The sequence below is a fragment of the Callorhinus ursinus genome, unplaced genomic scaffold (assembly GCF_003265705.2).
Source record: "Callorhinus ursinus isolate GAN/ISIS: 27379988/994484 unplaced genomic scaffold, GSC_fseal_2.0 scaffold52, whole genome shotgun sequence".
NCBI classification, from domain to species: domain Eukaryota; kingdom Metazoa; phylum Chordata; class Mammalia; order Carnivora; family Otariidae; genus Callorhinus; species Callorhinus ursinus.
This window is the reverse complement of record NW_027397114.1, coordinates 603,433-628,420: the sequence shown is the minus strand read 5'-3', so window position 1 is coordinate 628,420 and position 24,988 is coordinate 603,433. Positions and strand designations below refer to the sequence as shown.

Genomic DNA, 24,988 nt, shown 5'->3' with positions numbered 1-24,988 from the left:
TGTGATGGACATATGCACCAGCAGCTGTTACTCTGTGTTTTGACTCTCTCCCCCGCTGGCTCCCCACATCCACAGCCCTGCAGGTGCCTACTGTGGGGGAACTTCTGACCCATCCTCTTGCTTGATCTAGGCTCTTTCCAGGTGGCATGGCCCTCCTCGGAGACAGACATCAATTGCAAAGATCAGTGTGGGCTGGCTTTTGAAAAGGTTTTTCAAATTCTGCTCTGCAAACCTGCTGAGAAATGTGATGTTCCTTTCATGTTTCTATTCCATCTGTCTTTTGAGAGGGTCTTCTTGTGACTGGGGGCTATTGATGTTGGCTGCAAATTCATTTCAAATTAATTTCTACATTTTTGTCACGAGCATCTAACAGCCATTGTATTTCCTTGATCTTGACATGGCTCTAGTAAGGCTGCCAGTGAGCAAGAACAATTTCATTATACTCAGTAATGGAAAAGTTCTCGTTCATCATGGGGGTTATGTTAAAGGCTGTTCTTTGTTCTCTCCTTGGAATAACACTGGGTCCTAAGTAAAGGTGTATTACAGGGTTGTATTAGCTATCTAGTTAACTTTCCAGTGATACTTCTTATGCAGTCATTAATACATTTATTGACTACCCACTGTATGCCAGTCACCCTGGGGTTTCCACTTTACCATTTCCTATTTTTACAACAACCCTGCAAGATAGTTGTTATCCTTGTTTTATGGATGTGTGAAAAAACAAAACTGGGGCACCTGGGTGGCTAAGTCATTAAGCATCTGCCTTCAGCTCAGGTCATGATCCCAGGGTCCTGGGATCGAGTCCCGCATCGGGCTTCCTGCTGGGCGGGAGGCCTGCTTCTCCCTCTCTCACTCCCTCTACTTGTGTTCCTGCTCTTGCTATCTCTCTCTCTGTCAAATAAATAAAAATAAAATCTTAAAAAAAAGTTTAAAAAAACCTGAATCTAACATTTAAATCCCATGTCAGGTATGCATATGGGGGTGGCCTTTGGTCTACTGAGTCTAAAGTCTGCTCTCTTTGCACTATTCCAGGGGGCCATAGAAAGCCAAAATTAGCCCACCACCTGTCTTTGTTTTATTAGGATATGGCCACACCCACTTATTTGCATATCACCCGTAGTTGCTTTTACGTTATAATGGCAAAGTCCTGGAGTTCTGTTCTCTGACAGAGAACATATGGTCCACAAAGCAGAAAATATTTAATACTATCTGGGCCTTTAAGAAAAAGTTTGCCAACCCCTACTGATAGTGGCCATGTCCTTAGCAAAGAGGATGGTTTTTCTGGCTGCAGATTGCAGTTACAAAACCCAGAGTCTATCCTTTATCTGTCTGTATTTCTTTTTTCCTTTTCATTTCCTTTTGTCTTCTAAATATTTTTGTTAGGATTCTGTAGAGGGTAGTGGCTTCTACCTCTGAGTCCAAATTGCAATTATTAATGCTTTGATTGATTTATTTAGAGATTTCCTGTCAGGATTCTTGTAATAGATGGTTTGAGATTCTAAATGGGTTTTGTCGACTCTAAGTTTTTCAGCAGGTCTGTCTTTCTTGAGGGAAAACGAGTAAGAGAGTGGAATAGTCTGATGATCTAGCAAGTTCTGTTGCTCTCATTTTGAAGGTGTTCTTGCCTGACCTTATTATGTTTACAAATTCTAGCTGACGTGGGTTTGAAGAAATATGAGTATTAGTTTTATGCTCCTCAGGCTTGCCTATAAGGATATAAGTTGTAAGGCAGCAGTTTTCAAATTGTCCGTGTACATAAGAAACACTTCAGGATGCTTACTAAAAAATAATATGTGTGTGTGTGTGTGTGTGTGTGTGTGTGTGTATGTATATATGAATATGTATATGTATATATTCCCAGACCCTCAGCCCTGGAGATTCTGAATCAGTGTGTCGGCTGTAGATGCCCCTGATGCTTATGAGGAAAAGCTAATTTGGGGAGTGCAGTCCTGGCTTAATGCAGTGACTCCGGGCAGTCCTAACAAGGATAGTATTCCTGACTTTTTTTTTTTTTTTTTTTTCTAATTTTGGTTCAGTTTATGTTGGGATGTGATGTTGTAATTGTAAACTTTATTTATTTAAATAAAACGTAATAGGAAAATTGTGCCACTATAAATGCATTTTAACTACTACTTTCTTCTATCACTAATAGCGACAGTAAGCATTTTCTGTTTTATGTAGTGCTTTATGGTGCTAGAGTTCCTCATTATACACATCTCATTTGCTTTTTATGTCACCCCTTGAGGTAGATGTGGCAATTAGTATAACTTTCATTTATCAAATGAGGAAACTGAGATTTAGAAAACAAGTGATTGCTGTATTCTGCAGCTAGTAAGCAGTACCTCTAGAATTCCCATATACCAGTTCTAATTTCTAGTCTAGTGTTCTGTGCAGTGTACCCGAGTTCTTATGACACCCATTTTGGTTTTTAGAGGAAAATATAATCTTGTGTAACTCACTTGCCTTCTGATAAGAAGGACAGCTTGTACATAATTAAATAATTCGGTAATCTCTTGTAGGTCACTCATGGAGGAAGTGAGCAACAGGCATATATGCATTGGTACATCAGTCTCTTCATAGAACTTCCCTAGCACAGAAAAAGAAATTTCTCTCCTTTTCTTTGACAGAAACTTTATAAGACAGGTCGGGAGATGCAGGAGAGGATTATGGACCTGCTCATAGTGGTGGAGAATGAAGATGTAACTGTTGAGCTAATTCAAGTGAATGAGGATTTGAACAACGCCCTCCTTGGATGTGAGAGGTGAGCTGATGTACACCCTCCCTACCCTCCTGCACTTGTACTTTCTCCACCAGTGGTTCAGCATTCTTAGAAGAGTACCTGCTGGGTAAACACTCAGTTAAGACCAGGAACAGCTTCAGGACAAGGCTGCCTTCCTTCCAAGAGTGGGAATATGGTCCTGGCCTTCTGGGAGCTTGTGATACGGCTTGCAAGAATGAGTTGCACATCTACACAGTGACGGGGGCTTTCTCAGGCGGTGTAAACATCTGACCATAGCAGGGCCTGGATCTTATTCACCTGATAATGTCTGCACTGAGCACATTGTAGACTCAAACAGATGAACAGTATAAACAGCATCTTGGTAAAAGTGAGGTTTATCCTAAGTTCGAGATGGACAAGAACATAGAACAGTGCAGAGGAGAGGGGAGGATATTGTATATGAAGAAAATAGTCTATACAAAACCAGAGCAGTAGTGAGGACATTTTGTACATGAACATAGGTTTTTTTTTTTAATTTCCATTCAGAAAAGTATGAAGGCAAAAACTTTAAATATTCATCATTTTGTCACTACATTTTAGTCTTTTTCCTTTTTTTTTAGTTGTGCTCATGTAAAGAACATACATTTCTGTTTCTCCAGTTTTATTCACTGCATCACAAGTATTTGTGTAGCCTATGCTTTGAATTCCTTTTGATAAGCTATTATGTTTAAGAACTCCATAATAGTCCATGTCTTTCCCAGTTCACTTATGGGCATTTAGTTGTTTCTAACTCATTTATTCATCAAAGTAAGAGTCTTATAATCTACTGGAATAGGCAAGGCTCTAAGTCAGAAAAACACCTTGAGTACAAATAGACACACTTGGAAATTGAAATAAGTGCTGTGAAACAAAGTGCAGGAGGTCGGCTTGGTAAGAATACCAGCCAGACCTAATCCAGGTGGGGAGGAGGGGGAAAAGGGGAGTGTCGATGAGGAGGTGCCGTTATGATGAGCACTGCAAAATGAGTGGGCATCGATGGAACAAGAAGCAGAGCAGGAGCTCGGAGGGTTTGTGAAGCTATGGAAAACCACACAGGCCTGGGGAGAGAGTGAGCAGCCAAGATCCAGCCCCCAGGTGCTGGGGCATGCCTAGACTGACAGGTGACTTTTTCCTCTGTCTTAATGTATAAAAACGTGTGGAATCTAACAAACAAACAAAACAACCAAGCTCATAGGTACAGAGGAACTTGGTGTGGTTGCCAGAGGTCCGGGGGGTGGGAGGTGGGCGTAATGGGGGGGAGGGGGTCAAAATGTAAATAAATAAATAAATAAAAGGAACAGCAACCAAATGTAATGTGTGGGCTTTACCTGGATCCTACTTTGAGCACACTAACATTAAAAAACATTTAGTTCCTACTGAGAGAAATTTGATTATGGATGGAATATTAATATTAAGGACTTAAGGGGGGAAATAATGGTTAAGTCAGTGCTTAAGTTGGAAAATGCATTTATTTTTGGAGAACGCCTTCTAAAATACCTAGGCATGAAATGTCCTAAAGTCTATAATTTTAAATATTTCAGCAAAAAATGTGTAAAGCAAATCTGGCAAAAGATACGGTTATTAAACTTAGCTGAGGAATACAGGGGTGTTCATCATACTGTTCTCTTTACTTTTCTATAGGTTTGAAAGTTTCCTAATAAAAAGTTAAAGCGAATGAATCTGAGTTAACAGTTAATGTCACCTATATAAAGCAAAATATTTCAGTACTTTTAAAATACTGTATAAAACAGTTGTACAGAAATGCACCCAAAGATCTATGATTAGGAACCTTGAAAAAAGGAGAAAAAAAGTCCCACAGCTCCAGGCAAGTCTCATGATCTCTTTCCAAAACTATCCCTAGGACTTCCTGTCATAGTAATTCTAGAGCGTCTGTGCTCCCCACACTTTTTCTAGATCTTTTCTCAATAAGAATGATGTTGGCATTTTGGGTGAGACAGTTTTCCCTTGTGTGGACCCTACTTAGTGGTTCATAAGGGAAGTAGGGGAACAGGGCTGGATTCAAAAAAATTTTTTTATGAATCAAATCTTGCAGATATCTGGGAAGATTGCTTACCTTTTTTTTAATTTTTTTATTGTTATGTTAATCACCATACATTACATCATTAGCTTTTGATGTAGTGTTCCATGATTCATTGTCTGTGCATAACACCCAATGCTCCACGCAAAATGTGCCCTCTTTAATACCCATCACCAGGCTAACCCATCCCCCCACCCCCCTCCCCTCTAGAACCCTCAGTTTGTTTTTCAGAGTCCATCGTCTCTCATGGTTCGTCTCCCCCTCCAACTTACTCCCCTTCATTCTTCCCCTCCTGCTATCTTCTTCTTTTTTTTCTTAACATATATTGCATTATTTGTTTCAGAGGTACAGATCTGTGATTCAACAGTCTTCCATAATTCACAGCGCTCACCATAGCACATACCCTCCCCAATGTCTATCACCCAGCCACTACCTCCCTCCCACCCCCCACCACTCCAGCAACCTTCAGTTTGTTTCCTGAGATTAAGAATTCCTCATATCAGTGAGGTCATATGATACATGTCTTTCTCTGATTGACTTATTTCACTCAGCATAACACCCTCCAATTCCATCCACGTCGTTGCAAATGGCCAGATCTCATTCCTTTTGATGGCTGCATAATATTCCATTGTGTATATTGACCACATCTTCTTTATCCATTCATCTGTCGATGGATATCTTGGCTCTTTCCACAGTTTGGCTATTGTGGACATTGCTGCTATAAACATTGGGGTGCACGTACCCCTTCAGATCCCTACATTTGTATCTTTGGGGTAAATACCCAGTAGTGCAATTGCTGGATCATATGGTAGCTCTATTTTCAACTGTTTGAGGAACCTCCATACTATTTTCCAGAGTGGCTGCACCAGCTTGCATTCCCACCAACAGTGTAGGAGGGTTCCCCTTTCTCCGCATCCCCGCCAACATCTGTCGTTTCCTGACTTGTTAATTTTAGCCATTCTGACTGGTGTGAGGTGGTATCTCATTGAGGTTTTGATTTGGATTTCCCTGATGCCGAGCGATGTTGAGCACTTTTTCATGTGTCTGTTGGCCATTTGGATGTCTTCTTTGGAAAAATGTCTGTTCATGTCTTCTGCCCATTTCTTGATTGGATTATTTGTTCTTTGGGTGTTGAGTTTGTAAGTTTTTTATAGATTTTGGATACTAGCCCTTTATCTGATATGTCATTTGCAAATATTTTCTCAGGTTCTGTCGGTTGTCTTTTGGTTTTATGGACTGTTTCTTTTGCTGTGCAAAAGCTTTTTATCTTGATGAAATCCCAATAGTTGATTTTTGCCCTTGTTTCCCTTGCCTTGGCGATGTTTCTAGGAAGAAGTTGCTGTCGCTGAGGTCGAAGAGGTGGCTGCCTGTGTTCTTCTTTAGGATTTGGATGGACTCCTGTTTCACGTTTAGGTCTTTCAAACATTTGGAGTCCTTTTTTGTGTGTGGTGTAAGGAAATGGTCCAGTTTCATTCTTTTGCATGTGGCTGTCCAATTTTCCCAACACCATTTGTTGAAGAGACTGTCATTTTTCCATTGGACATTCTTTCCTGCTTTGTCAAAGATGAGTTGACCATAGAGTTGAGGGTCCATTTCTGGGCTCTCGATTCTGTTCCATTGATCTATGTGTCTCTTTTCATGCCAGTACCATACTGTCTTGATGATGACAGCTTTGTAATAGAGCTGGAAGTCCGGAATTGTGATGCCGCCAGCTTTGCTTTTCTTTTTAAATATTCCTCTGGCTATTCGGGGTCTCTTCTGGTTCCATACAAATTTTAGGATTATTTGTTCCATTTCTTTGAAAAAAGTGGATGGTATTTTGATGGGGATTGCATTGAATGTGTAGATTGCTCTAGGTAGCATTGACATCTTCACAATGTTGATTCTCCCAATCCATGAGCATGGAACGTTTTTCCATTTCTTTGTGTCTTCTTCAATTTCTTTCATGAGTATTTTATAGTTTTCTGAGTACAGATCCTTTGCCTCTTTGGTTAGATTTATTCCTAGGTATCTAATGGTTTTGGGTGCAATTGTAAATGGGATAGACTCCTTGATTTGTCTCTCTTCTGTCTTGTTGTTGGTGTATAGGAATGCCACCGATTTCTGTGCATTGATTTTATATCCTGCTACTTTACTGAATTCCTGTATGAGTTCTAGCAGTTTTGGGGTGGAGTCTTTTGGGTTTTCCACATACAGTATCATATCATCTGCAAAGAGTGAGAGTTTGACTTCCCTTTGCCGATTTGGATGCCTTTGATTTCTTTTTGTTGTCTGATTGCTGTGGCTAGGACTTCTAATACTATGCTGAATAGCAGTGGTGAGAGTGGACATCCCTGCCGCGTTCCTGACCTTAGGGGAAAGGCTCTCAGCCTTTCCCCATTGAGAATGATACTCGCTGTAGGTTTTTCATAGATGGCTTTTATGATATTGAGGTATGTACCCTCTATCCCTATACTCTGAAGAGTTTTGATCAAGAAAGGATGCTGGACTTTGTCAAATGCTTTTTCTGCATCTATTGAGAGGATCCTATGATTCTTGTTCTTTCTTTTGTTAATGTATTGTATCACGTTGATTGATTTGCGGCTGTTGAACCAACCTTGCAGCCCATGGATAAATCCCACTTGATCATGGTGAATAATCCTTTTAATGTACTGTTGGATCCTATTGGCTAGTATTTTGGTGAGAATTTTTGCATCCATGTTCATCAAGGATATTGGTCTGTAATTCTCCTTTTTGATGGGGTCTTTGTCTGGTTTTGGAATCAAGGTAATGCTGGCCTCATAAAATGAGTTTGGAAGTTTTCCTTCCATTTCTATTTTTTGGAACAGTTTCAGGAGAATAGGTATTAATTCTTCTTTTAAATGTTTGGTAGAATTCCCCTGGGAAGCCATCTGGCCCTGGGCTTTTGTTTCTTGGGAGATTTTGATGACTGCTTTAATTTCCTTATGGTTATAGGTCTGTTCAGGTTTTCTCTTTCTTCCTTGTTCAATTTTCGTAGTTGATACATTTCTAGGAATGCATCCATTTCTTCCAGGTTATCTAATTTGCTGGCATAGAGTTGCTCATAATATATTCTTATAATTGTTTGTATTTCTTTGGTGTTGGTTGTATTCTCTCCTCTTTCATTCATTATTTTGTTGATTTTGGTCATTTCTCTTTTCTTTTTGATCAGTCTGGCCAGGGGTTTATCAATCTTGTTAATTCTTTCAAAGAACCAGCTCCTAGTTTCGTTGATCTGTTCTACTGTTCTTTTGGTTTCTAGTTCATTGATTTCTGCTCTGATCTTTATAATTTCTCTTCTACTGCTGGATTTAGGCTTTATTTGCTGTTTTTTTCCTCTAGCTCCTTTAGGTGTAGGGTTAGGTTGTGTATTTGAGACCTTTCTTATTTCTTGAGAAAGGCTTCTGTTGCTGTATACTTTCCTCTCAGGACTGCCTTTGCTGCATCCCAAAGATTTTGAACAGTTGTGTTTTCATTTTCATTGGTTTCCGTGAATTTTTTTAATTTTTCTTTACTTTCCTGGTTGACCCATCATTCTTTAGTAGAATGTTCTTTAGCTCCATGTTCTTGAGTTCTTTCTGACTTTCCTCTTGTGATTGAGTTATACTTTCAAAGAATTGTGGTCTGAAAATATGCAGGGAATAATCCCAATCTTTTGGTACCAGTTGAGACCTGATTTGTGACCTAGGATGTGATCCATTCTGGAGAATGTTCCATGGGCACTAGAGAAGAATGTGTATTCCGTTGCTTTGGGATGGAATGTTCTGAATATGTCTGTGAAGTCCATTTGGTCCAGTGTGTCATTAAAATCTTTAGTTCCTTGTTGATCTTTTGCTTTGATGATCTGTCCATTTCAGTCAAGAGGGTGTTAAAGTCCCCCACTATTATTGTATTGTTGTCAATGTGTTTCTTTGCTTTTGTTATTAATTTCCTTATAAAATTGGCTGTTCCCATGTTAGGGGCATAGATATTTACAATTGTTAGATCTTCCTGTTGGATAGACCCTTTAAGTAGGATATAGTGTCCTTCTTCATCTCTTATTACAGTCTTTGTTTTAAAATCTAATTTGTCTGATATAAGGATTGCCACCCCAGCTTTCTTTTGGTGTCCATTAGCATGGTAAATGGTTTTCCACCCCCTCACTTTCAATCTGGGGGTGTCTTTGCGTCTAAAATGAGTCTCTTGCAGACAGCATATTGATGGGTCTTGTTTTTTAATCCAATCTGATAGCCTGTGTCTTTTGATTGGGGCATTTAGCCCATTTACATTCAGGGTAACTATTGAAAGGTATGAATTTAGTGCCATTGTATTACCTGTAAGGTGACTGTTAACTGTCTGTTGTCTGTGTTCGTTTCTGCTCTTTGCTGCTTTTAGGTTCTCTCTTTGCTTAGAGGACCCCTCTCAATATTTCTTGGAGGGCTGGTTTCGTGTTTGCAAATTCCTTTAGTTTTTGTTTGTTCTGGAAGCTTTTTATCTCTCCTTCTATTTTCAGTGATAGCCTAGCTGGATATAGTATTCTTGGCTGCATATTTTTCTCGTTTAGTGCTCTGAAGATATCTTGCCAGTCCTTTCTGGCCTGCCACGTCTCTGTGGATAGGTCTGTTGCCAATCTAATGTTTCTACCATTGTAGGTTACATATCTCTTCTCCCTAGCTGCTTTCCGGATTTTCTCTGAGACTCGTAAATTTTACTATTATATGTCGGGGTGTTGACCTATTTTTACTGATTTTGGGAGGGGTTCTCTGTGCCTCCTGGATTTTGATGCTTGTTTCCTTCCCCACATTAGGGAAGTTCTCTGCTATAATTTGCTCCAATATACCTTCTGCCCCTCTCTCTCTTTCTTCTTCTTCTGGGATCCCAATTATTCTAATGTTGTTTCATTTTATGGTATCGCTTATCTCTGGAATTCTGCCCTTGTGATCCTGTAGTTGTTTCTCTCTTTCTCAGCCTCTTTATTTTCCATCATTTGGTCTTCTATATCGCTGATTCTCTCTTCTGCCTCATTTATCCTAGCAGTTAGTGCCCCCACTTTTGATTGCACCTCATTAATAGCCTTTTTGATTTCGACTTGGTTAGATTTTAGTTCTTTTATTTCTCCAGAAAGGGTTTCTCTAATAACTTCCACACTTTTTTCCAGCCCAGCTAGTATCTTTAAAGGCATGATTCTGAACTCTAGGTCCGACATCGTACTAATGTCCGTATTGAGTAGGTCCCTGGCAGAAGGTACTACCTCTTGTTCTTTTTGCTGAGGTGATTTTTTTCATCTTGTCATTTTGTCCAGAGGAGAATAGATGAATGAGAGAACAAAATGCTAACAGTTTAACAATGTCCCCAGCAAATGTACTCTCTACAAATCAGAAAAGACCTGAAACCAGGGGAAAAGAAAGGGAAAGAAAGAAAAAGAGGAAAAAAAATGAAAAAGATAAAACCAAACAAAAACAGAAGAAAACAAAAAAAAAACAATATGATCAAATATGATCAGGCTAGTGCATAGATTAGTGCCACACACTGGATTTTGGGCGTTATTTGGTCTGTTAGAAGAATGTGCCTCCTAAAATTTTAAAGGAAGAAAGACTTATATATGTTCAAAATAAGGGTTAATACAATGAACGGATGGAATATGACTGTAAAGATGAAAATTATAAAAGATTTTATAAAAGGAATTGATAAGTTGTTTGAAAAAAGAACGAAGATTTAAAAAAGGGAGAGAATATGATCAGGCAGGAGACTAGAACAAAGCCATACACTAATGTTTAGGGTATATTTTGATCTGTTAGAAGAAACTATCTCAAAATTTTAAAGAGAGAACAACATATATATATATATGCCTAAAATAAGGGTAACTACTATGAAGGGATAAAATATGACTCTAAAAAAGAAAAATAAAAAATGTTTTTTTTTAAAGGATTGATAAGATGTTAGTTGAAAAAGGGAAAAAGAAAAATTGAAAAAAAAAAAAGTTAAAAAAATTAACTTTGAAAAGCTAATGAATCATGGTAAAAAAGCCATGAATTCTATGTGCAGTATTCCCCTAGCGCTGGAGTTCTCCCGTTCTCCTTGATTGGTAAACTTGGTCTTGGCTTGCTGGCTGTTGGTGCTGATCTTCTGGGGGAGGGGCCTCTTGCTGTGGTTTCCAAATGTCTTTGCCGGAGGCGGATTTGCCCCGCCCTTGTCTGTCCGGGCTAAGCAATGTGCTCGGGTCTGCTCTCGGGAGCTTTTGTTCCCTGCAAGCTCTCAGTACAGCTTTGGAGTACCACAGTGAAAATGGTGGCCTCCCAATCTCTGCCCCGAGGAGCCGAGAACTCGGGGCCCCGCTCCTCAGTGCACCCCCAGAGAAAAGCAGTCACTCCCGTGTCCCTGGTCTCCGGCCGCACTCCATGCTCACCTGGCCTGTGACCGAGTGTTTCTATCTCTTGCTCCCGACCCTGTGTGGAGTCTCCAAACCCAGCAGATCCCTGTGGTGCGCTCCCGTGCCGCTCCCCCCAGGGTAGGAAGGGGAGTCTCCCCGGCTCTGCCGCTTGTTGGGTCCCTGCTGGAGGAGCAGTGGCCCGACTGGGCCGCGGATCACAATTTATGGCAACCTCGAGCTGAGAGCCCGCGCCTCGGCTCCGCCTCTGCAGCCGGCTTCCCCGCTCCGATCCCTGGGAGCTCTGCTGCACTCAGGCACCCCCGGTCTTTCTGTGACCCCGAGGGTTCCACCCTCCGCTTAGCCACTGGAGCGACGTCCCTCAGCAGAGCTGGCTTCTAAAAGTTCCGATTTTGTGCTCCCCGGCTCTATCACTTGCCAGAAGCATCCAACGGAGGCCCCCCCCCCTGCCGTCTATCCTCCCGAATATCGAGTATCGCTTTGGGTTCACTTCTCCGCTCGTCCTACCTTCCAGTAAGTGGTCACTTCTCTGTTCAGAGAGTTGTTGCTACTCTCTTCTTCGATCTCCTGTTGAGTTCGTAGGTGTTTAGAATGGTTTGATCCCTATTCAGCTGAATTCCTGAGACCAAACGAAATCCAGGTCTCCTACTCCTCCACCATCTTGCTCCGCCCCCCTCAAGATTGCTTACCTTTTTAAGACTTAAGTTTGTTCCTATCTATTAAAGAGGATAATATTACTTATTTGCTGTGTTTTGTTTTTGTTTTGAGTACTAAATGAGTTCATGTATATGAAAGCACCTTGGGGAGTGCTAGCATGTGGACACTCATTAAATATTAATTTCTTCTCCCGCCCCCCCTTAACATCCCACTGGGCCTTTTAACTTACTGACTTAGAGTTTTTTCTGTTGATCATGAATGAACCGAGAGAATCAGTGAAATAAAACCAATACCTATGAAATAAGTTTTTTCCTTTACTGTCTCTTACATACGGGCTATCAGAGACTGCAGCCATTCATTCATATGAAGAGATGACCGTGTGCTGATGGAGCATGTGAGCCCAGCAACCAGTGTTGTCTGAGCACTGAACAAACTCAGATTCTTGCCTTTTGTTTTCTGCAGCATAGATCTTAGTAAGTGGAAGACAAGCTCAGGAAAACCACATGGCTGTCAGCAGTATGCTGCCTCTGGTTTTCCTTTTGGGGAGTTCTATTACAAACCATTAAGACCACTGACTAAAAGCTTCTTCTGAAGGGGAATATCTGTTTATTGGGTCTAGATATCAAGCGATTGGGTTCCTTCTGTGAATGGCTCATTCTGATTGAGCCCTGAACCATGTATGCCAAAAGTAACTACACTCAACTGTGGGACCGAAACACTGAAGTCCTAAGATTCAGAGAGAGATTTTTTTGCCTCTAGAAAAGATAGTAGTCTTGCTATATTAGTTTTTTTTTTTTAAAGATTTTATTTGTTTATTAGAGAGAGAGCATGAGTGGGGGGAGGGTCAGAGTGTCAGGATCATGACCCGAGCCAAGGGCAGTTGCTCAACCAACTGAGCCACCCAGGCGCCCGCTATATTTGTTTCCTGTAGCTGCTGTAACAAATTATCACAAAGTTAGTGGTTCAAAACAGCCTAAACTTCTTATCCTACAGTTCTGTAAGAGTCCAAAATGGGTCTTGCTGGGCTAACATCAAGGTGTCAATAGGGGTACACTCATTTTTGGAGGCTCTAGAGGAGAATCCGTTTGCTTAACTTCTGCAGCTTCTCGAGGCTGCCCACTCTCCTTGGCGCATGATCCCTTTCCACCATCTTCAAAGCCAACATGGGCTAGTTGAGTTTTTTTATACTGTATCATTCTTGCTTCCCCTTTTGCCTGCCTCTTCACATTTAAGGGCTTTTGTCATTACATTGCTCATCTGTATAGTCCAGGCTAATCTCCCTATTAAAGTCTCCTTATTAAGGCAACCTTCCATTTGCCATCCAACCTAACATATTCACTGTTCCAATGACTAGGGTATAGGTATCTTGGAAGGGGGGAGCCCTATTCTGTTCATCACAGTCTGCCCTCTGTTCCCCCAAAGATTCACATCTATCCACATGCAAAATATGTTTGCCCTATTCCAACATCCCCTAAAGTCTCTGCTCATTACATCTAGGGAAGAGTTGTGCAAATAAGAAAACAGAAGTTTGCTACTCGACACTTGATCTTTGAGGGTTGTTCTTACCCAGCACATAACTAGCATGCAAAAAGCCAATGCCATAAGGAGGTGGAAGAAAAAACATGTGTTCTAGAAAGGGAAAAAACCCTTAAACCTAAGTTCGTGTTCTAATTTAGTATGTTTCTAAAACAACTCTTAGTTTGCAAAGAATTTCCACATTCATCCACCTGTATTATCTTTCTAGGGGTCACCCCTGAGAATAACTTTCTGAGGAAATGCTTCAAATGCTGCTATTCTCTTTTAGCAGAGAACTGGGGATCAGAAGCTATATCCACGATCTTATAGCTCTGTGATAATAAAGCTGACACTTGATCCTTGGACTCCTGCCTTCAACTTCACTATTCTTTCAAACCTATTGTTTATTTACATATCTGTTCCTCTTTTATTCCCAGTGTTCAAGCAATGTAAAATTTAAGTTGTAAAAGATCAATATTTTTAGTAGATATCAGGTGTCATAAAAATGAAGATAAGCTGAAAATATGTTAAATGTATTGGAATTGTTATGGAACATTTTTTTATAATGGCAGGATTGGAAACAAGTTAAATATTTGAGATTAAGAATAGTTAAACGTGGGGGCACCTGGGTGGCTCAGTTGGTTAAGCCGTCTGACTTCGGCTCAGGTCATGATCTCGGGGACTTGAGATCGAGCCCCTGTGTCCGGTTCCATGCTCAGCTGGTGGGGGGGGTCTGTTTCTCCCTCTCCCTCTGCCTCTTCCGCCACTCGTGTGCTGTCTCTCTCTCAAATGGATAGATAAAATGTGTTAAAAAAAAAAAAAAGTTAAATGTATGCTACGTTCATAGAAGGTAAAATATGCAGCCACTAAAAATTGCATTTTTGAATAACTGGAAAAATGCAACGTAATTGAATTAGGATACAGAACTATGTGAAATATAATTGTAAATAAGCTTAAAAATAGATTAATTTACAGAAAAAGATTACCGAAAGGAAAGGCATCATGATGATAGTAGGGACCATTTCTAGGTGATGGAACTACCACTCATTTTTTTAAATTTATTTATTTGAGAGCAAGCACAAGTGCATGAGTAGGGGGGAAGGGCAGAGGAGAGAGAGAAAACTTCAAGCAGACTCCGTGCCCAACGCAGAGCCTAATGTGGGGCTTGCCATCATGACCCTGAGATCACAACCCAAGCTGAAGTCAAGAGTCAGACGCTCAACCAACTGAGCCACCCAGGCACCCCTATTACTAGTTCTTAATATGTATTTTCTCACAGTTTTCTCTAAAGGCACTACAACCCCTATAAACTGGAAAAAAATACTTTTTTTGGAAGAAAAATTTATTAAAGTACTTTATTGGGAGTCAATGGGGATGAGGCTGATTGTCTTTGTTTCCAGCATATTTGCATGTTAATAATTTTTAAGGATTATAGCATTTTCATATATATTTTCTTTTAAATACTTATGTTGTGCTCTCAAACAGATTCACTCGGAACCAACAAAGGATTTTGGAGCAAAATAGGAACCAGAGGGAAGATGCCAATGTAAGTGAACAAAAATGTTATAAAAAACAATTGAACATTTTACAAATTTTACAGTAGGGAATAAGGCTTACCTAAAACAAGTCTTAAAACAGAGGAGACATCCATTAACAATTTGGAGTGGTTTTGGTGGTGTAGAGTGTTTGCCTTAACAATTCAGTGTTATTAAGTTACTAATAAGGGGTCACAAGAATATTGTCTGATTATGTAGAAACTCATGTAGGTGGTGAGATGTGATTAGTACAAGTGTTAGCTGTTGAATAGAGTATTCTTCAAGATGCATCCAAATAGGATTTTCCTTTCTCCAAAAAAAAAAAAAAAAAAAAAATAGTCCCTGGGGAGAAAGCCATGACGAATTATCTGACAACATTTTTTCTGAATTATATTTTTGTTTGCTTTGTTTTCAGACTACCAGTGAACCTTCTGCCCCATCCTGTGATCTCTTGGACCTTAGGCTCAGTCCTCCAATGCCTAGGGCCTCTCTGGGAGAACTCAACACCATGAATGCTCAGCTTTCAGACTTAAGTAAATAGCACATGGGCCTTTCAGACCAGCAGAAGAGCTTGATGTGAAACAGTTCTGCTTGGTTTCATGATTAAATGCAACCTGGAAGGGACTGAAGTCTGTTTGAATATCAGAGAACTGTATCAGGAGATGTAATTATTCCTTGGCAACTGTTGGGTCAAACCCAGCAATGGGATATATTTGGGGGGCAGGGGAGGGTTGAAACCCATCCCCCTGGCTTAGAATCTCATCGAATTCACCTGGCCTGCTTTTATAGAGGTGGCTCAACGTCATGGCCAAACTTAAAACCACTCTGAACCACACATTATGACCTTTGGGTCTCTCTGCTATGCTACAGCATTAGGTAAGGGAATATTTGATGCAGGTAGAGAAAGTCAGGAATTAGGAGGACTGATCTACATGGTGGTGAAATGTGGAGGAAAAAACAAGGTTTTTGAGATAGAAGTCCAATTTGAAATCACCTGTCTGCCACCTTTTAGCCACCCAGCCTTTGAGACTTTCCTACTTTGGGGTGTCTCACTTAGGATTATAGGAAGTTGAGAGCTTGGGCAGGAGAGAGTAGAGCTCCATATATGCCCTAGCTTTTTACTTTTGTGCTTGAGAGAACAAGACACATAAAATCCCTCCCATTCTAGATCAGTTTGGGATTTCAGAAAACCCGATATAATAACATTTGTTACCTTCACAGCATCCTTTTTTTGTGGCAGCGTTTCTCTTTCTAGTTACCATTAATAATGTCCTTTAATTTCTGTTTGAGGAAATCATTTTATGGTGGCAGAAATATCTGTTTTGTTTCTGTTTTTATTGTGGAAAATCGAACAGAACAACTGAATGACAAATGTTTTAAAACCAAACAAGTCCATTTTGTGTTCTAGATTTCAGCTCTCCAAGTCCTGTTGTAACAAACAACTTGAACCCCAGTCTTCGTCCACAGGTGGATTTACTAGCCTTGGAAAATACAGAAACACCCCTGTAAGTATGTCCAGTAATACTCCAGAGGTAATACCATCTCCTTCTGATTCCTCATACTTAAGAAAGCATGACATAAGAGAAAAAGCAGAGACTTAGGAATCGGACAGTCCTGAGTTAGAATCTCAGCTCTGCTTTCTACCAGCTGCATGACCTTGGATGAGAAACTTCACCAGTGTGAACCTTCATTTTTCTTCTGAGAATACTTCCTAGGATTCTTGAAAAGATTCTGTGAGATGCTATATGTACCTCCTAATACAGCACTCTAGGTGATAAGCCTTCCAAAAATTATTTCTGTTATTTTTCAGTGGTAACAGGAGATGGGGGAAGAACAAAGGGAATTGAATGACAAGGGAGTTAAAAGAAGTAATGGCCACACCAGTTTACGGAGCATTTGCCATGTGCCAGGCACTTTGCTAAGCTGTGTTTGTTTATTCCATTTAATCTTTGCAAAAACTCTCAGATCTATGCTGTTGTCATTATGCCCATTTTACAGGAGAAAAGGCTGAGATTTAGGGAATAGAAATGGCCCCAGGTTCATACAGCTATGAAGAAGCAGGTCAGACGAACTGATAGTTCACCAAAAAAGAGATACAAACGGCCTATAAACAGATGCAGTGATGCTCAACCTTACTTAAAGTTACAGAAATATAAATTAAACTACGATGACTTTTTATTTTTAACCTCGCAGATTGGTAAGAGTCTAAATGTTTGTTAATGTACTTTATTGGCTATGGAAAGACAGATACGGTCACAAAATTATGCCATTCTTATGAGGGGCAAGTGGCAATATCTATTTCAATTAAAATGCATTTACCTTTGAACCCACCATCTCATTTCTAGGAATTCATACTCATGCAAAATGAGGTGTTCACAAGATTATTCTTGACAACATTTGGGCACGGCTAGTAATTGGAAATGACTCAAGTATGCATCAGCTGTGGCCTAAATATCTACACAATGGATTACTATACAGCTAGGGGACAAATCACCAATACATTATGTGAGGGACAATCACCAGTATATTATGAAGTGAAGAAGTGTGCAAAGTAATGTGTGTATACGATCTTAAATTTGCATAAGAAAGGAAATAATAAAAACATGTGCCTCTTTGCATAAACCAACACAAGAAAGATGCTGAAGAACCTGAAAAAGGCACGATTCCCTTAAGGTCAAGGAGAAGCAGGATAGAGTAGATACAGCAAAAAATACACGGAAGTTGGATTTTCTGTACATCAAAGGCTGCTTTTTTTTTTCCTTTTAAATGGAAATATTTTAAGTAATAGACAATGTATTTCCATGATTCAGGTATCAAAATAATATAAAAGATCTATAAGGACAGTGCTTGATCTCACCCCACCCCCGTGCTTCCAGTTCCCCCTCTCCTTAGGTCACATCCTGCCTCTTCCCTGGTAGCCACTTTCTTATTTGTCCTTCCAAAGTGTCTTTAGGTAAATAATGAATATGACTTTTTTCTCCTTTATTAAATACAATGGACTGTACATACTCTTTTGAACCTTGCTTTTGTTTTTCACTTAACATAGCTTGGCATATCTTGATAAAAATACATACGTTTTTACATCAGTGGATTTAGACATATTTTTAGAGTTGCCCAGTGTTTTTACCCAATGTACCCAATCACTGAATTACTTTTCTACGGTAAAAAAGGAGTTGGGGGCAGAGGGAGGGAAATGAGAAAGGAGAATCAAACTGGGAAGAAAGAGAAAACTGAGGAAAGCTTCCTGTGTTGGGAAAGAACAGTGTCAGTGGCTGGGTCATGAACAACTAGTTGGGTCAGTACCTCTGGTCTTGACTATCATGCCAGTAATGTTGCAGTGCTGTAGGCAGAAGTTGCTTAGTAAATAATGTGATCTAAAGTAACCGATTCTGTTTTCTTTTATCCTGTAAATCATGTTGTGTAATGAGAAGGAGTGATTATATAGATGAAATCCAATTACAAAAAATGTCTCTATAAAGCTTATAAAAAGATCAAATCCTAGCTAATAGCTGCTTATTTTAATCTGTAATGTCGGTGATCTCATACGTTGGTGTGCATGAAAGTCACTTGGGGGATTATTAAAAAGTAAAATTGCTGACCCCCAGAAATTCTGACTCAGTAGTAGGCCTCCTCAGCTTTAAAAATAGCATCCCAGGAGAATCATAAAGCAGTACTTTGCTGATCATACATTAGAAACCCTATAATGATTGTATACCCAACATCAGATATCAAAATAATTACAATTCTTAGAATTCACTGGAATAAAAGATAATGTGTAATGTCAGTATTTTGTTTTCTAGACTAAGATTTTTGTATCTGTTTTCTAATTTTCCAGTTATACCTGAGTGAAACTATAATTAGACCAGTATTTTAGTGTCAGGGATTGAAGTGAAGCACTAAAGTTACCTAAGGCATGTACTGTGGGTTAAATATTATGCCAGAGATCACATATGAAAGGCAAAATCAGCCGTCAAAAGTATCTTAGAGTCTTGAAAATTTTCCACCCCTCTGTGTTTGTTCACCATCATGGAACAAATGAGTGATAGAATTACTCTAACAGAAAGAAATCTTGAAAAACAATGATTATGCGATAAAGTGTAATAGGTCATATTTATAGTCCACTTACTATCAGGCAACAGGCTAACGAAAATAAGAAAGGTTTACTAATTTTTTAGTAGTGCTCCCAATAGGACTAGGAGGTAGATATACTATCATTCTCATTTCTTCACAAGTGAAGAAACCAAGGCTGAAGAAGATTAACCTGCCTAAAGGTGTTGCCCAACTACTGCAGAAACAGGTTTCAAATTCAAGTGGGTCTGATTTCAGTTCCTGCTTTTTTTTCTTTTTTCCTGTGCTTTAATTAATTTTATTTTAAAAATTTCCATAAGGTGAAATTTCATCTACTTTAAAATTGTTTTTATTTGGTGTGCGGTCCTATGAATTTTAACATATTTGTAGATTTATGTAACCACCAACACAGGGTACAAGATAGTTTATCACCCCCCAAATTCCCTTGTGTTATTTCTTTATAGTCCTCTCCCTGACTCACCCCCTAGCAACCACCAGTCTATTCTCTGTCACTATGGTTTGTCTTTTCAAGAATGACATCTAAACAGAATCATACAGTGTGTCCTATTTCTAGAAAAGATTGTGTAAAAGTGGTGTTTGTTTCATGTATTCTGAAGCTCTGCTGTTAAGTGCATGTTCATTCAGTATTGTTGTGTCTTCTTGGTGAATTGACCCTTAAAGCATTATGTATAGTCCCTTTTCACTTTTCATCCCTTGTGATTTTCTTTGCCCTGATATCTACTTTAATATTAATATAGCCATTCTAGCTTTCTTTTGATTCGTGTTTGCGTGGTGTTTTTCATCTTTCTACTTTTAACTATATAAAAATATTTGAAGTGCATTTTTTGTAGATAGCATATAGTTGGGTCATGCATTTTTCTGTGTTCTCATAATTTCTGTCTTTAATTGGTATGTTTAGACCATTTACATTTAATGTCATTATGTTTGGATTTAGCTTTAACATATAACTTGTTCTCTTTGTTTATATTTTTTTTTTCTGTTTCCTCCTTCCTGCAGTCTTTTGGAGTGTTTGAATGTTTTCAGTATCCATCTTATCTACCACGAGTTTGTCTGTAACTTTGTGTAGTTTATATTATGAGGAGGGAGGAGGGGACTGGTTGCTCTAAGGATTGCAATGTACATAATATTTTAGTCTACATACAGGCAATATTTTACCACTTAAAGTAAAATGTTGAAAATTTAGAGATCCTCCATTTATATTGTAGTTACTGTATATTCTACATTGAAAAAAAACCCCAAGACAATGTTATATTTGCGTGCAGCCCTCAAGTATATTTTAAAGAACTCAAGAAGGAGAGTCTACACAATATTTGCCATTTCTATTGATCTTTTATTTTCTTGTATGATTTTCCTTCTCTCTGAAGAATTTTCTTTAGCCATTCTTTCAGAGCAGGTCTGTTGACAGTGAAACATCTCCTTTTATTTCATGTGAGAATGTCTTTATTTCATCTTGTTCCTGAGCGATGTTTGCAGTGGATATATAATTCTGGGTTGGTGGGGTTTTTTCTTTCAGTTTTTAAACATTCCTCCACCCTCTTCTGGCCTACATGGTTTCTAATGAGAAGTCTGTATGCATTCACATCATTGTTCTCCTATAGATAATGTGTTGTTTTCCCTGTGTTACACTTTAAGAAATTTTTTTCCTGATTTTGAACAACTTGATTATGATATGTCTGGACATGGATTTCTTTTGGTTTATTCTGTTAGCGATTTGCTGAACGTATTTGTTTCCTATAGCTGCCATCACAAAAAATCACCACAAACTAGGTGTTTGAAAAACCACGGGAATTAATTTTCTCATAGTTCTGTAGGCTAGAAACCTGAAATCAGCTGGGCCACACTCCCTGCAGGGCTCTTAGCGACAAGCCATTCTTCACCTCGTCCAGCTTCTGGTGACTGGTAGCATTTTTTTTTTTTTTTTTTTTTGGCTTCCTTGGCTTGGCCCACATCACTCCACTTTCTGCCTTCACCTTTATGTTGCCTTCTCTGTGTGTTTCAAATCTCCCTCTGCTTTTCTCTTTAACATCACTTGTCATTGGATTTAAGGCTTATTTAAGTAATATAGGATGATATCATCATCTCAAGATCCTTAATTACATCTGAAAAGACACATTTCCAAATAAAGTCATATTCACAGGTTCCAGGAATTAGGACAAGGACATACCTTTTGCAGATGGGGGCACCATTCAACATACTACATTGCATTTCTTGAATCTGTGGGTTTATGTCTTTCACCAAATTTGTGAAGTTTTCAGCCTTATAGTTCAAATACTTCTTCAACACTACACGTTCTACTTTCCCTCTGGGACTCTTGATGACACAAATGTTAGATCTGGTATCATTGGTAAATACCTAGAGTTCTGTTCATTACTTTTTTCACTCTTTTTCTGTTTTTTTCCTTAAGATGGGATAATTTCTATTGATTTAAGTTCAAGTTTGCTACCTATTTCTTTTTTTAGATAAATAAATCTTTTATTTAAATTCAGTTAATTAACATGTATTATTAGTTTCAGAGGTAGAGTTCAGTGATTCATCAGTCTTATATAATACCTAGTGCTCATTACATCACATGCCCTCCTTAATGTCCATCACTTGGTTACCTCATGCTGCAGCCCCATCTCCTCCAGCAACCCTCAGTTTATTTTCTATGTTTAACAGTCTCTTGTGGTTTATCTCCCTCTCTGATTTCATCTTGTTTTATTTTTCTCTCCCTTCCCTTATGATCCTGTTTTGTTTCCTTTTTTTTTTTTTAATTTTACTGTGTTATGTTAGTCACCATAAAATACATCATTAGTTTTTGATGTGGTGATCCACGATTCATTGTTTTCATATAACACCCAATGCTAAATGCAGTACATGCCCTCCTTAATACCCATCACCAGGCTAACCCATCCCCCCACCCCCTCCCCGCTAAAACCCTCAGTTTGTTTCTCAGAGTCCATAGTCTGTCATGGTTCGTCTCCCCCTCCGATTCCCCCCCCCTTCATTTTTCCCTTCCTTCTCCTAATGTCCTCCATGCTGTTCCTTATGTTCCACAAATAAGTGAAACCATATGATAATTGATTTTCTCTGCTTGACTTATTTCACTTAGCATAATCTCTTCCAGTCCCATCCATGTTGATGTAAAAGTTGGGTATTCATCCTTTCCGATGGCTGAGTAATATTCCATTGTAGATATGGACCACATCTTCTTTATCCATTCATCTATTGAACGGCATCTCAGCTTTTTCCACAGTTGGGCTGTTGCGGACATTGCTGCTATGAACATTGGGGTGCATATGGCCCTTCTTTTCACTACATCTGTGTCTTTGCGGTAAATATCCAGTAGTGCAATTGCTGGGTCATAGGGTAGCTCTATTTTTAATTTTTTGAGGCACCTCCACACTGTTTTCCGAAGTGGCTGTACCAACTTGCATTCCCACCAACAGTGTAAGAGGGTTCCCCTTTCTCCACAACCTCTCCAACATTTGTTGTTTCTTGCCTTGTCAATTTTTGCCATTCTAACTGGTGTAAGCTGGTATCTCAATGTGGTTTTGATTTGAATTTCCCTGATGGCTAATGATGATGAACACTTTTTAATGTGTCAGCCATTTGTATGTCTTCTTCGGAGAAGTGTCTGTTCATGTCTTCTGCCCATTTTTTGATTTGATTATTTGTTTTTTGGGTGTTAGTTTGAGAAGTTCTTTATAGATCTTGGATACCAGCCCTTTATCTGTAGTGTCATTGCAAATACCTTCTCCCATTCCGTGGGTTGCCTCTTTGTTTTATTGACTGTTTCCTTTGCTGTGCAGAAGCTTTTTATCTTGATGAAGTCCCCAAAGTTCATTTTTGCTTTTGTTTCACTAGCCTTTGGAGATGTATCTTGAAAGCAGTTGCTGTGGCCGATGTCAAAGAGGTTACTGCCTATGTTCTCCTCTAGGATTTTGATGGATTCCTGTCTCACGTTGAGGTCTTTCATTTATCTTTTTTCCATTGCATATTTTCTCCTGCTTTGTCGAAGATTATTTGACCATAGAGTTGAGGGTCCATATCTGGGCTCTCTGTTCTGTTCCACTGGTCTATATGTCTGTTTCTGTGCTAGTACCATGCTGTCTTGGTGATCACTGCTTTGTAATATAGCTTGAAATCAGGCAACGTGATGCCCTCTGCTTTGTTTTTCTTTTCAACTTTCCTTGGCGATTCAGGGTCTTTTCTGATTCCATACAAATTTTAGGATTGTCTGTTCCAGCACTTTGAAAAATGTCATTGGAATTTTGATCAGGATGGCATTGAAGGTGTGGCTACCCAGAAGGCTCTGGGTAGCATAGACATTTTAACAATGTTTGTTCTTCCGATCCATGAACATGGAATGTTTTTCCATCTTTTTGTGTCTTCTTCAGTTTCTTTCATCAGTGTTCTGTAGTTCCTAGAGTATATAGATCCTTTACCTCTTTGGTTAGGTTTACTCCAAGGTATCTTATGGTTTTTGGTGCTATGTAAATGGAATCATTTCTCTTTCTACAGTTGCATTGTTAGTCTATAAGAAAGCAACTGATTTCTGTGCATTGATTTTCTATCCTGCCACATTACTGAATTGCTGTATGAGTTCTAGTAATTTGGGGGTAGAGTCTCTTGGGTTTTCCACATAAATTATCATGTCATCTGCGAAAAGAGAGAGTTTGACTTCTTTGCCAATTTGAATACCTTTTATTTCTTTTTGTTGTATGATTGCTGTTGCTAGGACTTCTAGTACTATGTTGAACAATAGTGGTGAGAGTGGGCATCCTTGACGTGTTCCTGATCTTAAGGGAAAGGCTCTCAACTTTTCCCCATTGAGGATGATATTTGCTGTGGGTCTTTCATAGATGGATTTTATGAACTTGAGGAATGTTCCCTCTGTCCCTATACTCTGATCGGGAAAGGATGCTGTATTTTGTCAAATGCTTTTTCTGCATTCATTGAGAGGACCATATGGTTCTTCTCTCTCCTCTTATTAATGTGTTCTATCACATTGATTGATTTGCGAATGTTGAACCCACCCTTGCATCCTGGGGATAAATCCCACTTGGGCATGGTGGATGATCCTTTTAATGTATATGGACCCTGTTAGCTAGGATTTTGTTGAGGATTTTTGAATCCATATTCATCAGGGATATCGGTCTGAAATTCTCCTTTTTGATGGGGTCTTTGCCTGGTTTGGGGATTAAGGTAATGCTCGCCTCATAGAATGAGTCTGAAAGCTTTCCTTCTGTTTCTATTTTTGAAACAGCTTCAGGAGAATAGGGATTATTTCTTCTTTGAATGTTTGGTAGAATTCCCCAGGGATTCCGTCAGGCCCTGGACTCTTGCTTTTTGGGAGGTTTTGATAACTGCTTCAATTTCGTTACTGGTTTTTGGCCTATTCAGGTTGTCAATTTCTTCCTGTTTCAGTCTTGGGAGTTTATAGGTTTCCAGAAAGGCATCTATTTCATCCACGTTGCTCAATTTATTGGCATATAGTTGTTGATAATAATTTCTAATAATTGTTTCTATATCCTTGGTGTTATCTCTCCCCTTTCATTCATAATTTTATTAATTTGGGTCCTTTTTCTTTCGGATAAGTGTGGCCAGTGGTTTATCAATCTTATTAATTCTTTCAAAGACCCAGCTTCTAGTTTCATTGATCTGATCTGCTGTGTTTCTGGTTTCTCATTCATTGATCTCTGCTCTAATATTAATTATTTCTCTTCTAATACATGTTTTAGGCATCATTTATTGCTTTTTCTCTAGTTCTTTAAGGTGTAGAGTTAGTTGGTGAATTCAGAATTTTTCTATTTTTTTTAGTGAGGCTTGGATGGCTATGTATTTACCCCTTAGGACTGCCTTTGCAGTATCCCATAGGTTTTGGACTGATGTGTTTTCATTCTCATCGGTTTCCATGAATTGTTTAAGTTCTTTGATTTCCTGGTTGACCCAAACATTCTTGAGCAGCGTGGTCATTAGCTTCCAAGTGTTTGAATTTCTTCCAAATTTTTTCTTGTGATTTAGTTCCAGTTTTAAAGCATTATGGT

General features: G+C 39.1%; 1 protein-coding gene across 2 annotated transcripts in view; it reads left to right on the top strand.

Annotated features, from left to right (window-relative positions):
• TOM1L1 (target of myb1 like 1 membrane trafficking protein) overlaps nucleotides 1-24,988 on the top strand; it is a 75,230-nt gene that overhangs the window by 33,115 nt on the left and 17,127 nt on the right. For both annotated transcript variants that reach the window (XM_025859404.2, XM_073883699.1), the window contains 4 exons: nucleotides 2,628-2,761; nucleotides 14,821-14,881; nucleotides 15,286-15,403; nucleotides 16,279-16,375. In XM_025859404.2, the coding sequence (XP_025715189.1) occupies nucleotides 2,628-2,761; nucleotides 14,821-14,881; nucleotides 15,286-15,403; nucleotides 16,279-16,375 (410 nt within the window). The remainder of the gene's footprint in view (nucleotides 1-2,627; nucleotides 2,762-14,820; nucleotides 14,882-15,285; nucleotides 15,404-16,278; nucleotides 16,376-24,988) is intronic.